The following is an 18,224-nucleotide window of genomic DNA, read 5'->3' as shown; positions in this document are numbered from 1 at the left end:
AATAAGTTTTGTTAAAACATTAGTTTTTAAAGTTTTGTGAGAATTAGTTCATTGTAGTTCCTACTTTCTGATTATTCTGGACGAGGGACATTGTATCAGAAAATAAGTTTCCTAAAAAGAAATGTTGTAACAATTTTAAATCGATTAACCCATCTAGTGACCCCTTCCGTATTAATAAAAGCCTTTTGTTTATATTGTTATATATTCAAATACTTGTATTTGGTTTAAATCCAATTGAAAAAATAGAAATAAACAAGTTAATTTATTGTTAAAAATTCGTTAAATAGTTTTTTTCTAACAAAAATTAAATAATAATTTAATGAAAGTTAAATAAAAAACATGTATACAAAACTTTTTTTAAATTTTTACAAAATTTGTTTAATAGCAACTTGTGTATTGTTGTCTTTTTTACTTTTATTTTAATAAAAAATAAAAAAGAATCATATTTTGGGGTTTTTTGTTTTTGTTTTTAATTATAAATTTAAACTTTTTTGTTGTTTAAGTTTACACTTTTTTAAAGCATTAATCAAAGGCATTATTTTAAAAATAATAAACTAAAATTAAACAATAATTAAATAAAAAAAATATATAATATATGTATTATTATGTTATGTTTGCATGTATGTTTTGAGTTATGTATCTAAGTATGTACGTATGTAATTTTTGATTAAAAAAACTGAAACTTATATATTTTCTACGTTTTTAAAGAATCGCAAATCATTTCCTTTCAAATTGCAAGTTAAAACAACAACATTCGAAAAGAAGAATCTCTTTTGTTTTTGTTTATTACTAGACATTAGATTTAGTTCCTTTTTTAGTACTTAAATTCTAAGCAAGAGCACGAGGGCCGTCTATGGGCATTGCATGCAAAACTTCATCCAATAATTGTAGAGCACGATGCAAATGTACCTCAATCCAACAAGGTGTTTCTTTGATCGATTGTCGTGGATAATCAGGTCCCCAACCCTTAACAAAACTTAAACGTAAAATGCATAAACGTCTTAAATCATCGACACCTATGCCAGCGGCCGCAGAAATATCTAAAATATTATATAAAAATACATATTTATTTAAGTTGTAAGTTTTACGCGTAAAAATACTAACTTCTTGGTGGTGCTCCCAATTGCGAACTTGGTAGACCGGCAACAGCGGCTGCTTGAGCGGCAGCAGCTGCCTGAGCATTACTAGCTAGTGAGTGCATTTGCTGATGACATTGTCGCAAATCAAATACCTAACAACAAACAATTGAAATAATTAGTATTCATTTAGAAGTTATCTTCACCAAATTGTTTTAATAATCACCTTTATACAGGCAGCAGGATATATTTTATGTACAGCATCACCAGGTGTACGACCAGCCTCACGATCTAAATAGTAACTTTGTACAAATACAGAATTATCGCTAAGACAACGTAACCAAACATCACCTTCGCCACGTAAATCTAATTGGACACCCTTACCAATGTGTAGTCTAATTAGAAAAAGAGAGAAACAAGTTTCAGTCAGAAATATTGAAAACTTCCTACTGTTTTTACATTTACCTTGCCCTTTCCGATTGCTCCTGACGATGCACATTACTGAGTGCACCCAAACAAAAGCGACTATCACCGGAGGGATCCACATAACCATCAACTTTAACATTTGGTTTGGCAGAGGGTACTTTAAACGTTTCACCCACTTGAGTGTCTAATTCGAAATAAGCAATGGAACACCAGTATTCGGGAGGAGGTTGACGTGACAATAAACGTGGTGGTTCTTGGGGTGGCATAACGTTTATATTGTTCCCTGTCCGAAAAGAGGGGAAAATAACACTTGTCAAGAATGAAATCTAAGAGGAAGAGTATTACTTACAGTAGCCTCCTGGTAGTAACGTTCTGGGATCTGGCGGTTGCATGGCCTGTGTGTAGGTTAAAGTACTTGATCCTGTCCAAGTACCAGCGGCTGGTGCATTATTACCTGGTACTCCACCCGGAGCATTCGATTGATTAGCATTTTGAGCACTATTACCAGACACTTGTTGGCCATAATTTGGTTGACCGGGCGGTTGTCCAGAGACATAACCGTTTTGTTGCATATGAGGGGAGATGGGTTGCTGGCCGCCGCCACTGTTGAGGGCAGCATTAAATTTGGCTTCCGCTACATTGGGTATTTGTGAAGTTGTAGGTGAATTGTAGTAGCCATCCTGTTGTCCTCCGTTGGGGGCCCCGCTTTGAGGACCAGACTGTGGAGGCTGTTGCATACCTAGACCAGTAGGATCGTTGGGAGAATTCGTTGGACCATGACCATGTGGTGGACCACCATGACCATTGCCTTGAGGATTCTGAGGTTGTGGTGGCGCCATAACAGCACCTGGGTTCATGGATCCCGCCATTTGCATAGCATGACCCACTGCTTCAAATAAAGTTAAGAAAACAATTGTATAAATAAGAATATTCTTTGAAAGTTGTAAAATTATCAAAAAATTAATGTAAAACGAAACTTTTAAAGAAAATAAAAACAAAAATCTGCCTTACAAAGCGAATGTTGTTGAGTTTGTGCAGTATGTTGTTGTTGCTGCTGCTGCTGTTGTTGTTGAGTTGCGGTTTGTTGTTGCTGCTGCGAACCGGGAGGTTGGGATTGCTGTGTAGACTGCTGTAAAGCCTGTGGTGGCTGAAGTCGCGGCGGTGGTGGCACCATCCAGGAATTACGTACTCCACCACCGCCTTCATTTGGTTCAATTTTTGGTATCGCACGCCCGGCCACAGCAGCAGCAGCGTACATAGCAGCAGCATTCATGTGATTTGGATCAGTAACTAAATCATTATCATAATAAAAACAACATAAATAAAAATCAAAACAAAAATTTAACAAAATAACAGAACTAAAGAAAAAAACTCGATAAAAAGCTAAATGTAAATACCATTAGAAAAAATTGACGCACCTGGTCCTGGTGGATAACCATAACCGCCACCTGGTGGTCCCACCATTTGTGAGGGATGATGCTGTATTGTGCCAATATCATTGCCATCTATATCCATGCCACCCACCAATGGTCCAGCTGAGTATTCATCTTTAACGAGACGACTTGGTCCCGATTGTAAACTAAGACCAGATAAATCAATTCCCGGCGATACAACACGCTCATAATGATAAGGATTAACACAAACTGAATCACATTTGAGATCAAAAGCGAATGCACAATATTTAACATGTTTCAATTCATTTTTATGCAAATCCGGCCAACGCCATATACGAGCATATATAACATGCGGGAAGCCCTTGCGACCAGCAACCTAAAATTGTTAAAAAATAATGGATTAACCAACTTTATGTGAGCTCATTTATGGTTAATATTAGGATCTTCGAAAATTTTAGAAAAATTACAAGGAATTTTAAAATTTTGAGAAAAACAAAATTAAAAGCCTGTTAAAGGAAGTACAAATTAAATATGCATTTAAATAGTGCCCTTAAGTAGGCATTACACACGCATTCAAAGAATGCTAACCGAACGTGATCAGCATAAACATAAACATATGCAGTAAAAAAGTACCGACATTAAATAAACAAACAATTGGAAAAATTATAAATAATGTTTGCTACTTTTAATAAAACATTCTTTTCGAAAAATTATTTACAGCGGGGATGGAAAATTCAGTGCTATTGTACTTTTTGACATCGAATTATATCTATCACAGGTTCCCTAAGAAAAAGTGTATTTTAAAATGTTAAACGTTTGTTAAGTAGTATATAGAGTAGTTGGTAGACTAGTGTATAAATTAGTCAGTACACTAAGTATAATACATATGGTGATTAGCAAATGAATCCATAGACTATTCCTTGTTCATAAAAAAGTCAATACATCACTCCATATACTCTCCATAGACTAATCCTTAGACTAAATAAATCCGTAGTCTATTGACTAATATTAGTTTAGCCCCTAAATGATACTAATTAATTTACTACATATTCCATGGATAAAAAAACAGAAACGTAATAATTCCCCTTAAAATCTCCTGTAAAACATTGAATGGAAATTCTAGACATAAATGTATACTCTACCCCTCTATTGGAAGGAAATAATAGATTTGTGTTGATGTTTGTAATATATAAGTAGATTTTTACTCCTTCATCAATTGCCTGAGAATTATTGATTGCCCATAGCTTCCTTAAAATCTCATTTACTGAAATCATTACATTACAAAATAAAGATCCAGCTCCGAAAAAACTACTACTTAACAGTATACAGTATCATATAGTCGAACATGATCGTTTATAATTTCTCACTTATTTTTATTTGTAGAATATTTTTGTCTAGACAAAATGATCGTGCAATACGATATGCACGCATATGTACAGATGATAAGAAAACGTAAAATAAATAGTATTTAGAATTAAAATACTACAAACGGAAATGCTTTAAATGATTGATTGAGTCAATATACTGCACTCTCTCTCACCTGTAGACGTCCATCTAATGTTCGCTGTATGGTAACACATTTACTAGGATGGGCCCCATTTGTGGTAATGGCAGTGATAAGGGAATCTAATTCATCGCGTTTTTCTTTTAGCTTTTTCACCAATGACTCAATGGCACGCTTGGCAAAGCCTTCACTTTCACCGCCCTGACGATGACACATCAATGAATGGACAATACTAAGACAAGCATCTGCTGATGTGGGTGCATTAGAGGGTGGCGGCGGGGGCATTTGTACAATATCACGTACTAAAAAAGATAAAAAAATTAAACTGTTCGCCCAGATGTTTTAAATCAAGCACACAACATCACTTACTATCTTGAGGACCCACGGCGGCATACATATGCCCCGGTCCCACACCACCTGGACCTACGGGAGACACTCCAACACCTGGGCCACCATTTGTAACGCCACCAGCACTACTACCAGGCATACCCACCATGCCTGCGTAGTCCTGGGGCCCTAGGCCACCACGGCTATCCACTTTGCCGGCGTTTGTATTGTCGCCGTCACAATAACTGTAGCCCGTCGAAGCCCACAAAGTGATCTTGTTTTCTTACTCTTTTAATAAAAACAATACAATGTTTACACTAATTTCCTTTCTGCCAAGTCTTTTTCACCAATTATTAAATAAAAAATTAAACACGCGAATAACAGAACAAAACAAAAACTTGTCAAACCCTCTCCACACTTTTCACAATTCCACACACACACTCATACACACAATTTCCAAAGTTTGTTGATGTCAGTCTCAAACAAGAAAAAGGAATTTTACAATTTGTTATTTCTTAATTATTTTCGCTTTACAATTGGATTTTTCTTTTTTTAATTTTCCGTTTTATTTATGCTTTGTTGTTATTATGCTGCTGCTGCTGTTGTTGTTATTATTTGTTTAGTGTTGAAAGAAAAAACAAAATAGACAAAGATTAGTCAAGAATCTGAAGCATAGAAAGAAATGGAAAAAACTTTTTTTACACATACACAAATTATTATATGCCGCTCTTTTTCGCACTTATACTTTGATAGGATTTTCTTTGTTTTACACAATCTCGCAAAAATCTATTTTTATGCACAAATTAACGCAGCTTGTGGCATTTTCCTGCATTTTCAAACAATTTTCCTTAAATTTTATGCACATTTTTACACAATTTGTTAAACAATTCCAATAGATTTCACAATTTCCTGAAAATTCTTTGGGGCTTCATCATATATGGTATAAAAAAAATCCAATTGGTATAAATTTCTTTTCACCTCTTCCTCCTAACAGGTTTAATTTAAAACACTTTTTAACTTTATTTTATGGTAAAAATACAAGTAAATTCTATGCTTTACGTAAAGTAGTTAAGGAAACCTTTAAGGAAATTACTTTTTATTTAATTAAACTAGAATTTTTATAATAATTTTGCACAATTTTTTTACAACAAGCGGCCAAAGACCTGCGCCGACAACTATTAACGTCGTCAGACACCCAAAAATTCGGCGGCGACTTAAAGACGGCAGTAAGCCGGCAAAATCTTCAGCTTTGATTTTAAAATTTTCAATGTATCGTCACAAAGTATACAGAGGTGTCACTTTTGACATTTAAAAAAGTCTAAAATCAGCTTTTGTTTGATTTTGAAATTGTTTGGTGAGAAGAGATATATAAAATACAGCTAAAAAAAACATTAAAATCGTTTTGTGCGAAAGAGAGGGAAATAGTTTTTTGCTCGTGACGCCTCTGTATACCCTGTGGTATCGTTTTCCATTATTACATTTGAAAGCCATTTTTGTGTATGTTTAAGCCGGAGGTCCACATACGCGTCAAAGTATTATGCGCTTTTCATACCTACTTCGCGTTCTACGCGTTTTAATAAATAAACATTAAATAAATAATATAAAATGTCAAAATCAGCTGACATGTTCGTGCGCCTTCTGTGACGCTTATAAAAGTAGGAATTCTACGCGTCAAGGCATCCTACGCTTTTGTGCTTGTAACTTGTAGCATACAAATACATTGATTCTACTTTTTTGACAGACGCATAGAATGCGAGAAAAAGCGTATAACGCGTGGTGTGGACCTCCAGCTTTAAGCGCCTTGGCGACACATCAAATTGGTTGACAAACGTGTACGTAAAAAATTGTGTACGTAAAAAAACTCACACCGCATATATACTTACCGTTTGAGTCAACAAATTTGATGTGTGGCCATGTCGCTTTAGTCACTTTCAGAAGAAGATCTCATATGATTTTCAGGTGAATTATGCTTCGATTGTCATAAAATTTGGTAGACATATTTACTTTTTTGAGAAACTTATTTAAAATGAAAAAAACATTTACTTTTAAAAGGTTTGCAGTAAAATAGAAGCATTATTAAGTTGATATCTTTTGTTTTGGAGTTTAGACTAATTTTGATATTATGTAAATTTTTAATAATAACTATTTCCATCTGTAGCATTAAAAATCTGATTTTAATTATGGTTTATATCGACTTACCGCCTCTTTTTGAACAAAATTGTACATGACTTCGAATTTTCGACAAAAATAGAATACATTCAGTGTTGTTAAGTTATCAGGACTGTTATTTTTATTATGTGGTGTTTTACAACACTAAATTAGTACACCATATGTTTTTGACAGTTGTGACGTCATAAATAAGCTAATAAAAATAAACTTACAAAACTACTCAAAAAAAAAAAACTTAAAACAATTTAAAATATTTTAAAGGAAATGTTATTTCTAGAAATTTTTAATAAAATTTGTTCATAATCAAATGTGTATAAATGTTTGCTAAAAGGTATAGTTGGGGAAAATTGATAACATATGAATTTAATTGATTTTGTGTGCCATAACCATTTCTACAAGTATAAATTTTGCTTTCTTTTTATTAATACAGTTTACAAAGCATACGGCGAGTTAGTTTATCATTTGCATTATTAAATAACGTACACAATAATTTAACGCGCTCTTGTCTAAAGCCAACAACAATAGCAATTGGTGGTTATCAACGTAAATTTTGTCATAGAACTGTGTGGACTTTTGATTACAGTTTGCCAGAGATAACATTAATTAACAAAACATTTTGCATCATCAGCAGACGCGTGTCGTCACAGTTAAGTAGTGGCTCTAAGAAAATGTTAAATTATTTGCCATTTTTTACTTGTGGTGAAATTGTTGCCGGATTTGGTCGTGGTTCCAAAGAGTTGGGCATACCAACAGGTTAGTTTTACAAGGATTTTTTGTTAATAAAACTTAATGTCAATTTATGTAATATTATAAATATTATTTACAGCTAATTATCCCCTGGAGGTGGTTAAATCTCTGCCAGACTGTTTTAAGCCTGGTGTTTATTTTGGCTGGGCCAATGTTGACAATGGACCTGTTTATAAAATGGTCATGAGCATTGGTTGGAATCCTTTTTATGATAATAAAGAAAAAAGTATAGTAAGTAGTAAAATATTACGTATGTATATACATGTTGTTTTAGCATGAAATGTATAATTAAATGATTTGGCAGATTCACGTACATGCAAACTCAATATGACACTCAAGAATTTATTGATGAAAATATACTTATTTGTTTGTTTTCAATTTAATAGATACAATCATTCTTCCCCCTTATGTCGTGTTTATCATATCGTATGTAAATGTGTGGTTGTAAGTCTATTACCCAGCGGTACTATAAGCAGTCTATGTATCGCTTTTCGATGTAAAGTTTTTCCTTAAATTTCTAACTAATTAGTTGAAGAAATTTTTTAATTTTTGGGACATTTGACATAATGTATTCTTTATAATACATAAATTGACTCAATTGTCATTTTAGTGTCCCCAAGTAATCTAAAAGGTAATCACTTGAAACTTGTTCTTTCTACACTTTACTAAGTTGTTTTATTAACCAGCAGTAGTAAGATATGGCTGTGTATATTTCTATTGTCTATTCTATGTCGAAGGGTAGTGTAATTAATAGTGGTAGTGTAAATAATGCTATAACCAGAGTTGATTCGGAACAGACACTCTGCTCTGCCGGGAAATTACATTTTATAAAGAGTTACCAATCTTATCAATTAAAAGCGTGACAACATTCAACTGATATTGTTAATTTCCATAAGTGTCATTTTGCAGGAATATTAATTTTTACATTGCAATATATAGTAAGATCGATTGTTTTTTTTACGTAAACTTTTATCTAAGACGTAAATTCAAAATTAATGTGAAATTATTTTGAAGGTTATGGTTCTTACTTTAAATGTGACAAAAATATTTTGAAATTCTTAATGTAACAAAATTGTATTGAAAATTTTAAAAAACCAATTAATAATTTAAAGTCAGCAGTTTATTAATTAAATGTTCTCTAATAGATTCTACAGATTGACAGTTACGTGTTAGAGTTATTATTTCTTCGCAATTTTGTGAATTGGTATAAAATATTTTTCTATAAATAAATTGAAAATAAGTTATATAGTGCAAGTAATTGTATTATCAATACCTTTTACTACCACAACTTTTTAAACCAATGAGCAAGTTCATTATCTTTTAAGATTAAAGCAGTTTCCTCATGATATGTTATCTGTTGCGATTATTTTCTTTCGTTCCTGTCCTTGACTTTTAAGAGAGATAAATTTTAAAATATTGTCAGCATATTTGTAAATACAAACTCAGCTGTTTTTAATCGTAAAATATCAAAGTATATATATGTATACTTTGTGGTAAAATGAAAGTGTATTAAATATAAAGAATTTTTGTAATAAATTCCATATTTACTTTTAAATTATCTTTACTTTATTAAAATATTTCCTCTAATGCCTACTTCTTCTTTTAGGAAACACACATTTTACATGAATTTAATCGTGACTTATATGGCTGTTTACTTAAAGTTTGCATTGTCGGCTACTTGAGGCCAGAACAAAATTTTAAATCTCTAGAAGATTTAGTTGCCTGCATTAAGAATGACATAGCTCATGCTGAAGATGTACTCGAATCGAATGATGTTTATAAAGAATTAGAAAGTCATCAATTTTTCCTAGAACATAATCACCAAAACAATGACAATCATATAAATAATACAACTAGTAAAAGTAATAATAGTACATAGAGTGTTTGTGGTTGTAGTAATGTTTTTTTTTATTTTTATTTAATTTATTTTTTTTTTATAATATTACCTCATAATTAATAATTGGTTTAATTTAATTTTAAATTTGTTTTAGTACTTAAGAACTCGTTTACACCTATTTTACTTTATTCTTTTTTATTCAATTATACTATTGTAAATGGAAAAATAGTGCATATATATTTGTAGATAAATACATATTTGTGAAACAAATTTTATTTGCATGTTTAATTTACTTGTGTTATTTTTTTAACCAGTTCTCAAGGAATACGAAAATAGCAATACATTTTCCTAATTCCCAATCGGTTGTTGTTGTAGCAGCGACACGTGTAAAGTCGGTGTGGCTGAGTTGACAATCCTTGGTCGTTGTTCGTTGAACTCCGAGTCGTTCCGGTGCGAAGAACCGATTGTCGTGGGAACGACACTGATTCCCAATCGGTGTTGTATGTGGCTTACGGCCTTACGTGAATCGATCTGACTTACGTACGACTTACTTACTGTACGGACGGACGGACGGACGGACGGACGGACGGACGGACGGACGTACGGACGGACGGACGGACGGACGGACGGACGGACGGACGTACGGACGACGGACGACGGACGGGACGGACGGACGGACGGACGGACGGACGGAGGACGGACGGACGGACGGACGGACGGACGGACGGACGGACGGACGGACGGACGGACGGACGGACGGAAGGACGGACGACGGACGGACGGACGGACGGACGGACGGACGGACGGACGGACGGACGGACGGACGGACGGACGGACGACGACGGACGGACGGACGGACGGGACGGACGGGACGGACGGACGGACGGACGGACGGAAGGACGGACGGACGACGGACGGACGGACGGACGGACGGACGGACGGACGGACGGACGGACGGACGGACGGACGGACGGACGGACGGACGGACGGACGACGGACGGACGACGGACGGACGACGGAGGACGGACGGACGGACGACGGACGGACGGACGGACGGACGGACGGACGGACGGACGGACGGACGGACGGACGGACGGACGGAACGGACGGACGACGGACGGACGGACGACGGACGGACGACGGACGACGACGACGGACGGACGGACGACTTACGACTACGGACGACTTACTTAATCGACTGAACGGACGTACGACGACTTACTACGACTACTTACTGAACGACGGACGACTACTTAATTACTACTACTACGTACTACTGACTTACTTACTTACTTACGTACTTACTTATTACTTACATACTTCTTACTTACTACTACTTACTTACTTACTTACTTACTTACTTACTTACTTACTTACTTACTTACTACTTACTTACTTACTGTTCTTTTTTTACTGTCAAACCCATTTATAACGAACTGCGGGGGACCAGTTAAATTTGTTCGTTAAGAGGGGTGAAGTTATTGAAGATCCAGTGTCATTTTCCGCAATTAAACTAATATGAATTTATACATTTATTTCATATTCTTCATAAAAAAAACATCACTGATTTTATTTGTTCACATACATATTTTGAACAAATTACTGTTTTTTTAAACAAAGCGAAATAGTTTCTTATTTTAACACATACTTTTGAAAGTTTGTTATAGGAAACTAGGAAAAATTTTATGAAATTGTACTTGAGGGGCTGAAAAAGTACGAGGATTCGTGATAAGAGAGTTCGTTATAAGAGATGTTTTTTGTATGAAAATAGTTATCAAAATATCGGGACTTGAGAAATAGTTCGTAATAACCGAGAATTCGTATTTTTAATATTTTTTTATTAAAATCCTTTTTCCGTTTTGTTTGGGATTTTTTTTGGGGGGAATGAACATTTTTCTGGCAGCACTGTTCTCAACACTATTTTTAATTTCCTACGTTATAAGACCGTTAATATAAATAATTAATACTGGCAACACTATATTCTTAACATCATTGCCATAATGAAAAACCTTACACGAATGTCAATGCTATTTGCAACAATTTAAATTTGAACCAATCACACAACATAAATTATTAATGTAAGCACTTAAATTTATAATAAAATAAAAGAAATCATTCACATGTACATACATATGTATATATACAAAAATTATGTATTACTAGAAAGTAATAGAGATTTGTCCATAAAAGAAAAAGAAGAAAACTATTTATAGATTAACAAATAAAGTCAAGGGCAACAACAAGAGCACCTAACAACAGATAATTAACAGCGGAGAAGATATTGTTTTTGTTGTAGTACATATGACAGGCAACCCTTTAATTGGAGTTTTGATAGTTAGGGAAAGCAGTGTTGCAAAGTAAAGTAATAAAATAAAAACGGAGTAAAAATATTTAAATAACAAGTAGGATGATGTTATCAAAATTAAAAAGTTTAATGTTGAATTATTTTTAATTAAATATTTTATTTTATTACTTTAATTTAGTAAAATAAATAATAGTGTTTACTACTTTTTAGGTTTTTTCTTTACTTTTTGCTACATGTGTAGTTTGTATGGACAAATGTGGTGTTGGTATTAGTGTGGTAGACGAAAACGAATTTATACGAGTTGTTGTATGTTCCGATTTCATTCTCTTTTACTTAGGGAGTTTGACAGTTTTGGTTGTGGGATTAATTTTTTATATAAAGAGTTTGACAGTTTTGGTATAGATTTTCATGAACAAAAAAATTATCAGCTGTTAACATAATTGAAACTTGTACTAATTCGCCCTGGTAGTATGAATGCGCGTGCGAGCGTTTAATTTTAGTGTGAGTTTAGTGAGTGTTTAGTAGTTGTTGGGTGTCTGGTGTGTTTTGGGTTATTTTGGCTGCGTAGTATAATAGTTTTGCGAAATTTTTTAATAATAAATTATTAAATAAGCAAAACGAAGATCGTGAAAGAAATTGCGTAAATTTAAGGTTTGTTATTTTAGAATTTCAATCTGCGAGACAATTTTAACGAATATTTTCTATTTAATTTAAGAAATAACGAAACAATAGCAATTTAATTAAAAAACACATGGAGGGATTCGTTGATACAAACACCTGTAGAGCCAATGAAAGTGATTTGGAAGTAGTAGTTGGGGAAGCATGTTGTTCAACAACAACAACCACAACTACAACTGATAATTGCTGTAAAACAAATGCTGCTACTGATAGTGCGAGCATGTCACCAGTAGTAGAGTCTAATGAACAGCAATTACAGCCTGTGGCGGGGTGCGGTAAAGAGGTAACCGGTCTAACACATGAGTGTGGGGTTTTTGGAGCCATTGCTTGTGGTGATTGGCCTACACAAATTGAAATCGCACACGTGATATGTCTGGGTTTGGTGGCCTTGCAACATCGCGGTCAAGAATCGGCTGGCATTGTGACTAGTGAAGGAAAATGCTCAAAAAGCTTTAATATGCACAAGGGCATGGGCATGATCAGCACATTGTTTAACGAGGATTCTATGAAAAAGCTAAAGGGCAACTTGGGTATCGGTCATACCCGTTACTCTACCTCCGCTGCCTCAGAGGTGGTTAATTGCCAACCATTTGTCGTGCACACAGCTCACGGTGCCATGGCTTTGGCTCACAATGGTGAATTGGTAAACAGTGAATCGTTGAGACGTGAAGTCTTGGGCCGTGGTGTAGGCTTGTCCACCCACAGTGACAGTGAATTGATTGCCCAGAGTCTTTGCTGCTGTCCCGAGGGCATATCCGAAGAAGATGGACCCAATTGGCCAGCTCGTATACGTCATTTTATGCAATTGGCTCATTTGTCCTACTCTTTAGTTATTATGATCAAGGACAAAATCTATGCTGTGCGTGATGTTTATGGTAATCGTCCATTATGCTTGGGCAAAATTGTCCCCCTCAACTCGGGCACTACTAAAGTGGAAGATGCTTCAGCCGAGGGTTGGGTGGTATCCAGTGAATCTTGCGGTTTCCTGTCCATAGGTGCTCGTTATGTACGTGAAGTTGAACCCGGTGAGATTATTGAACTTACCCGCAATGGTTATCGCACCGTGGATATTGTTGAGAGACCCGACTTTAAGAAAATGGCCTTCTGTATTTTTGAATATGTTTATTTCGCTCGTGGTGATTCAATCTTCGAGGGACAAATGGTGTATTCGGTACGTATGCAATGTGGCAGACAATTGGCTAGGGAAGCTCCCATTAAGGCTGATATTGTCAGTTCCGTTCCCGAGTCGGGCACAGCAGCTGCTCATGGTTATGCTAAAGAATCCGGTTTAGAATTTGCTGAAGTTTTGTGCAAGAATCGTTATGTGGGACGTACTTTCATCCAACCCTCTAATCGCTTGCGTCAATTAGGTGTTGCCAAGAAATTTGGTGCTCTTTCGGAAAATGTTGCTGGTAAACGTTTGGTTTTGGTCGATGATTCTATTGTTCGTGGTAATACCATTGGCCCTATTATAAAACTTTTACGTGATGCTGGTGCCGTAGAGGTGCATGTGCGTGTAGCCAGTCCTCCCTTGCAGTATCCCTGTTATATGGGTATTAATATACCTACACATGAGGAATTGATAGCCAACCAAATGAATAATGTACAATTGGCCCGCAAAGTGGGAGCCGACAGTTTGGAGTATTTATCCGTTGAAGGTTTGGTGAAGGCGGTTAATTTAAATCGTGAAGCTATGAATCCCAGCAAGAGTGGTCATTGTACTGCTTGTTTGACAGGCGAATATCCCGGAGGTTTGCCCGACGAATTGAGTTGGTAAAAACAAAAGGAAACCAACAAAAGGATTGCATTTCAATATTCATTCATTGTCTTTTAAAAATAGTTTGGGTATAAGGGACTTCCTTAAGGCTAATGGTAGGGATATGTTCTCTTTACCACTTGCTTGCCTGCATTTTCAAATAATTTTAAATAATTGCTTTACAATCCTTTTTTTAATTTTAAAAATTGCATTTAACTTTAAAAATTCTTACTAAAAATAATGTATAATATACCTCAATTACATACAAAAATAACTAAACTGCCTTAAAAATTAGAAAAAATACATATATTTGGATTTAAAACTTTTTATTAAATAAAAAGTTTTAAAGCTTTTTAAGCTAAGTGCTTAAAAGTTTTTAACTTATTTCTCTTTATCTAAACTGTTGTGTCTGTTAATAATTTACACCTTTTTTTGTAATGTTTATAAAAAAGAAAAACCTCAAGAAATATTTACATATCAAACAAAAACATAACTCATACCCCGTATTATAATAAAACTTTTTAACTTTTTTTTTTAATAAAAACATCTAATTTTTGCATAAATTAACAAAACTTCTTATTACAAATAAGTAGGGCCGTTACTTAATTAAAGTTAAACAAAACAAGTTTATATTTAATTATACCATGTACATTTTTTCTCTTTATTAGTTTTTAAGTTTAAGAGAAAATAATAAATTTAAAATAAAAAATCAAAAGGCATTTAATTTACTATATTTTATTTGTTTAAACTTAATATAAACATACTAACAATTTATTTAATAATTATTTTGCATTTTGAATTCGAATTCTTGATATACATAAAATATGTTTAAATAAAATTTAAAAAAATGTATAATTTTTAATGTTTACTGAAAATGTTAAAATAAAGACACCAAAAAAACGTAAAATTTGAGTTTTATTAATTTTAGATTTCAATTCGAATATGAAAAATTCTTTGAAATATAAATTTTGTTAGAAGTTTTTATATACTCAAGTTCTAATATGGATTTTTGGTCTAATTAATTTCGTTTAAATTGTATTTATGTATGTATTAAAAACAGAGTTAATTATTGAATAATTAACAAACCGTTTAAGCATATTATTAATAACCTTATCACCATGGTGAAGGGTTTAACAACAAAATTTGTCTAAGCATATTCTTTAGATTACAGTTTTGTTAAAATTTGATTTTTGTTTTTTAGCTTCCTTGTATAGGTTATCATGATTTTGTTCATTTGCCAAAATACTCTTATACAAATATGCCTTTAATCTATACATATTATTTTTTTAAAGAAAGAAATATAAGATTTTGTTTATAAAGTATTCCAGCAGAGATAGTGACGAAATACTTCGACTTGGGAGAATTATGTATAACTTTAACATTAGCGTGTAATTGGAGATTATTTATTTATTTTTGCGACTTTTTCTTGAATCGTCAACACAATGCAAATTTGGTGATTCAAAAACGATCCTAAATAAGTGATACCATTTTTCTTCTACCTTTAAATTTTTGAGTTATACTTTAAATTTCTCAAGAAATTCAGAAAGTAGAAAGTGAGGGTTTTATAACGTTATATATCGTATTCCTGGTTATACCGCATCCGTGGTATAAACACCATGAAAGCAAATGTTGTAAAGTTAGTTTTGGAAGAGAGTCCTATATATGGACTTAGAAATAAAATTGAATCTTGCATTAATTATGGACCGGGCTCTACAGAATTAAAAATAGTGAAATGAGTATACATTGCCAATTTGCTAATGAGTATTCTAATAAGATTAAGTTTGTACTATTTTCCCACAAAATCATCAAACAAACACTTTTTGTTTATTTATAATTATTAGCAAATTTTATTTTCATTATTAAAATAATATTAAACCAAAACTACTATAGCATATTTTCATAATCTTTTAATTCCAATTCCTTTTCTACCATTTGACTGGCCAAATTGTCTACGGTTTCTTGCATACGTTGGCGTAATGTAGGATTTTGTATGGACGTAATTTCCTTAGCCTTTTGTGAATGTTGTGCTTTAATTTCTTCCAACTGACGTCGTAATTCCGATATTCTGCCATGTATTTGTTCGACACGCATTTGGGGTGCAGCATCATTTGAGGAGTCATCATCAGATAAAGTACGTTTACGTTCTTCAAAATAGCCAGGAGCGGCCAAATTTGAATTAGAACCACCATATTTAGAATGATCATCATCACCGGCCTTGGGACTACCAAATAAAACTTTACTATAATCATTTATATCTTCCTTAGAAGTATTAAGACCCATATTGCCTCCCAAAGTGGTATTATTGTGACCCATAGAGAAATCAGACATGCGCGAATCGTCTGCTGATAGACGTGAAGTTTCGTCCAAATCTCGTAAATGCGAAGTATTATGATGTTTGACATCATCATCGTCGTCTGAAGAGGAAACTTCCTCACCGAAAATATCATGTTCTCCCACACCACCCATGGGTGCCGAACCCGACGGTCCATCATCTTCATCACCATCCGATTCAACATTAATGTCTTTTTGCGAAGAGGCATCATTAATAGTCTTATCACCCATATTAAGTTGTTCATCATTGTAGTCATCTTCACCTTCACGTTCTTCTTTCATTTGGGAATCGGATAATGATTTTGTTATGTCTTCATTGATAATTTCAAATTCCACTTTAACAGCATCATTGTCTACGCGCAATAAACGTTTAACTTCTTTTTCAATTTCAGGCGCTTCGACATTTTTCTTTTTTAATGTCTTACGAAAACGTCTTTTGCGTACATTTTTACAGGGCGGCGTTATGCCATGAGCCCACAAAAATTTCTTATCGACCTTATTGGGATCTTTCTTTTTGCCCTTATTTGGTGATTCTTCTTTATCCAAATCTAAAGGCTCTTCTTTGCAAATCATCTAGAATAATGTTTAAAATATTTTGAATTTTTAATTGTATGTAGCAAATACATGTGGGCTTGGTGCTATAATGAACCGATTCTTATAGAAAGTGATTATTACAAAAATTCTATACAAGTTAGGATTTTATCAGAATAACGAAAGTATTACAATATTTATAAGCTATAGAAAGCTGAAGGAAGGGGACACTTTATGAGAACAGATTTTCGAATTATTTCTTTTTGTATGTGGCGACCTTAAACTTCATTCAAGTTTCGCATGACGAATGAAGAACAGGCAGTGAATGTACATGACTTAATTGACAACAAATTATTCGTTACAAACATTAGACCCTATCCATAACATCCTTAAACTACTATACTGCTTGCAAGCTAAAAAAAACTTACCATTTGACAGATATCGGCCGATTTGTAAAAACTTTTATTGTCTATCGTTTTGAGACACTCGATGACGGTGGGTAAATCTACAATTTTGGCATGTAGTAGCCAATGATCAAATCTTACTTCTCCATAACGTAAATCATTATCCAGTTGTATGGTCATGCGATCTTTTAGATTAGAGTTGGGCTGTTGGATTGCCTCCCTTAAAACTTTGGCTGGCTCCTCGGGCATTCTCAAAATAAATTGATTTTCAAGTTCAACACCATCGTCGCGTGGTTTTTGTTCCTGCTTATTTTTATCTGTTTTCTTTTCAATCATTTTGAATGATTTCTTATGAGAAACTATAAGATTTTCAGAAAATTTTTCTAAACTTTTCACAAATCTACTTCTAGAAAATTGTTTTTTGTTTGTTTATTTTGATTTCAGTACTAGTGTTGTAAAGTGTTAAAATTTCTAGAGAGAATTTTGATGTTTTTGACATTACACTTTGCACTGCGAGAAATGTATTCTGAAACAAACAAATAAAAAAAAATATTTTCTTAAAAGAAATAAAAATTATAATCTTTTCATGGTATCTGCAAATAATCCGTAGTCCTTTTCTTATTATAGCATTATTTTAAAGATTATATCCTGCCGTGCACAACAAAAAACAAATAATTTTCAGTGTATTATTTTTAAACTACCAGATTTTTGGGTAGTTAATTGAATTAGTATGAATGAT

The 18,224-nt window shown here is 33.8% G+C and overlaps 4 protein-coding genes across 10 annotated transcripts; 2 read left to right on the top strand and 2 right to left on the bottom strand.

Moving 5' to 3' along the window:
- Positions 1 to 193: 193 nt before the first annotated feature.
- LOC119604053 (mothers against decapentaplegic homolog 4) lies at positions 194 to 5,925 on the bottom strand. 7 transcript variants are annotated; one of them, XM_037956416.1, is made up of 10 exons: positions 5,436 to 5,924; positions 4,770 to 5,326; positions 4,437 to 4,702; positions 2,921 to 3,272; positions 2,514 to 2,792; positions 1,852 to 2,391; positions 1,542 to 1,785; positions 1,303 to 1,471; positions 1,105 to 1,231; positions 194 to 1,040 (listed from the first exon to the last, which is right to left on the bottom strand). In XM_037956416.1, exons 2-10 carry the CDS (start codon positions 4,894 to 4,896, stop codon positions 829 to 831), a joined length of 2,316 nt encoding a protein of 771 aa, XP_037812344.1. In that variant the 5' UTR covers positions 4,897 to 5,326; positions 5,436 to 5,924; the 3' UTR covers positions 194 to 828. The 7 variants fall into 7 exon arrangements, with proteins under 7 accessions (XP_037812344.1, XP_037812345.1, XP_037812347.1 ...); XM_037956417.1 differs by having other exon boundaries at positions 1,852 to 2,388; XM_037956411.1 differs by having other exon boundaries at positions 474 to 1,040; positions 2,900 to 3,272; positions 5,436 to 5,925.
- A 1,140-nt stretch (positions 5,926 to 7,065) lies between these two features.
- Positions 7,066 to 9,750, top strand: LOC119604065 (putative riboflavin kinase). The gene is made up of 4 exons (XM_037956482.1): positions 7,066 to 7,227; positions 7,327 to 7,649; positions 7,723 to 7,874; positions 9,250 to 9,750. The coding sequence occupies exons 1-4, from the start codon at positions 7,214 to 7,216 to the stop codon at positions 9,520 to 9,522; spliced, it is 762 nt and encodes a 253-aa protein (XP_037812410.1). The 5' UTR covers positions 7,066 to 7,213; the 3' UTR covers positions 9,523 to 9,750.
- Positions 9,751 to 12,141: 2,391 nt separating this feature from the next.
- Positions 12,142 to 15,120, top strand: LOC119604062 (amidophosphoribosyltransferase). Its single transcript, XM_037956479.1, has 2 exons — positions 12,142 to 12,436; positions 12,501 to 15,120. The coding sequence occupies exon 2, from the start codon at positions 12,537 to 12,539 to the stop codon at positions 14,238 to 14,240; it is 1,704 nt and encodes a 567-aa protein (XP_037812407.1). The 5' UTR covers positions 12,142 to 12,436; positions 12,501 to 12,536; the 3' UTR covers positions 14,241 to 15,120.
- Positions 15,121 to 16,019: 899 nt separating this feature from the next.
- Positions 16,020 to 17,943, bottom strand: LOC119604063 (transcription initiation factor TFIID subunit 7). Its single transcript, XM_037956480.1, has 2 exons — positions 17,510 to 17,943; positions 16,020 to 17,123 (listed from the first exon to the last, which is right to left on the bottom strand). The coding sequence occupies exons 1-2, from the start codon at positions 17,819 to 17,821 to the stop codon at positions 16,104 to 16,106; spliced, it is 1,332 nt and encodes a 443-aa protein (XP_037812408.1). The 5' UTR covers positions 17,822 to 17,943; the 3' UTR covers positions 16,020 to 16,103.
- Positions 17,944 to 18,224: the final 281 nt, after the last annotated feature.

This window comes from Lucilia sericata, unplaced genomic scaffold (genome assembly GCF_015586225.1).
Source record: "Lucilia sericata isolate MDLA Ls3-8-SP2 unplaced genomic scaffold, ASM1558622v1 Contig000357F_arrow, whole genome shotgun sequence".
NCBI lineage: Eukaryota > Metazoa > Arthropoda > Insecta > Diptera > Calliphoridae > Lucilia > Lucilia sericata.
This window is presented reverse-complemented; position numbering and strand designations above follow the sequence as displayed.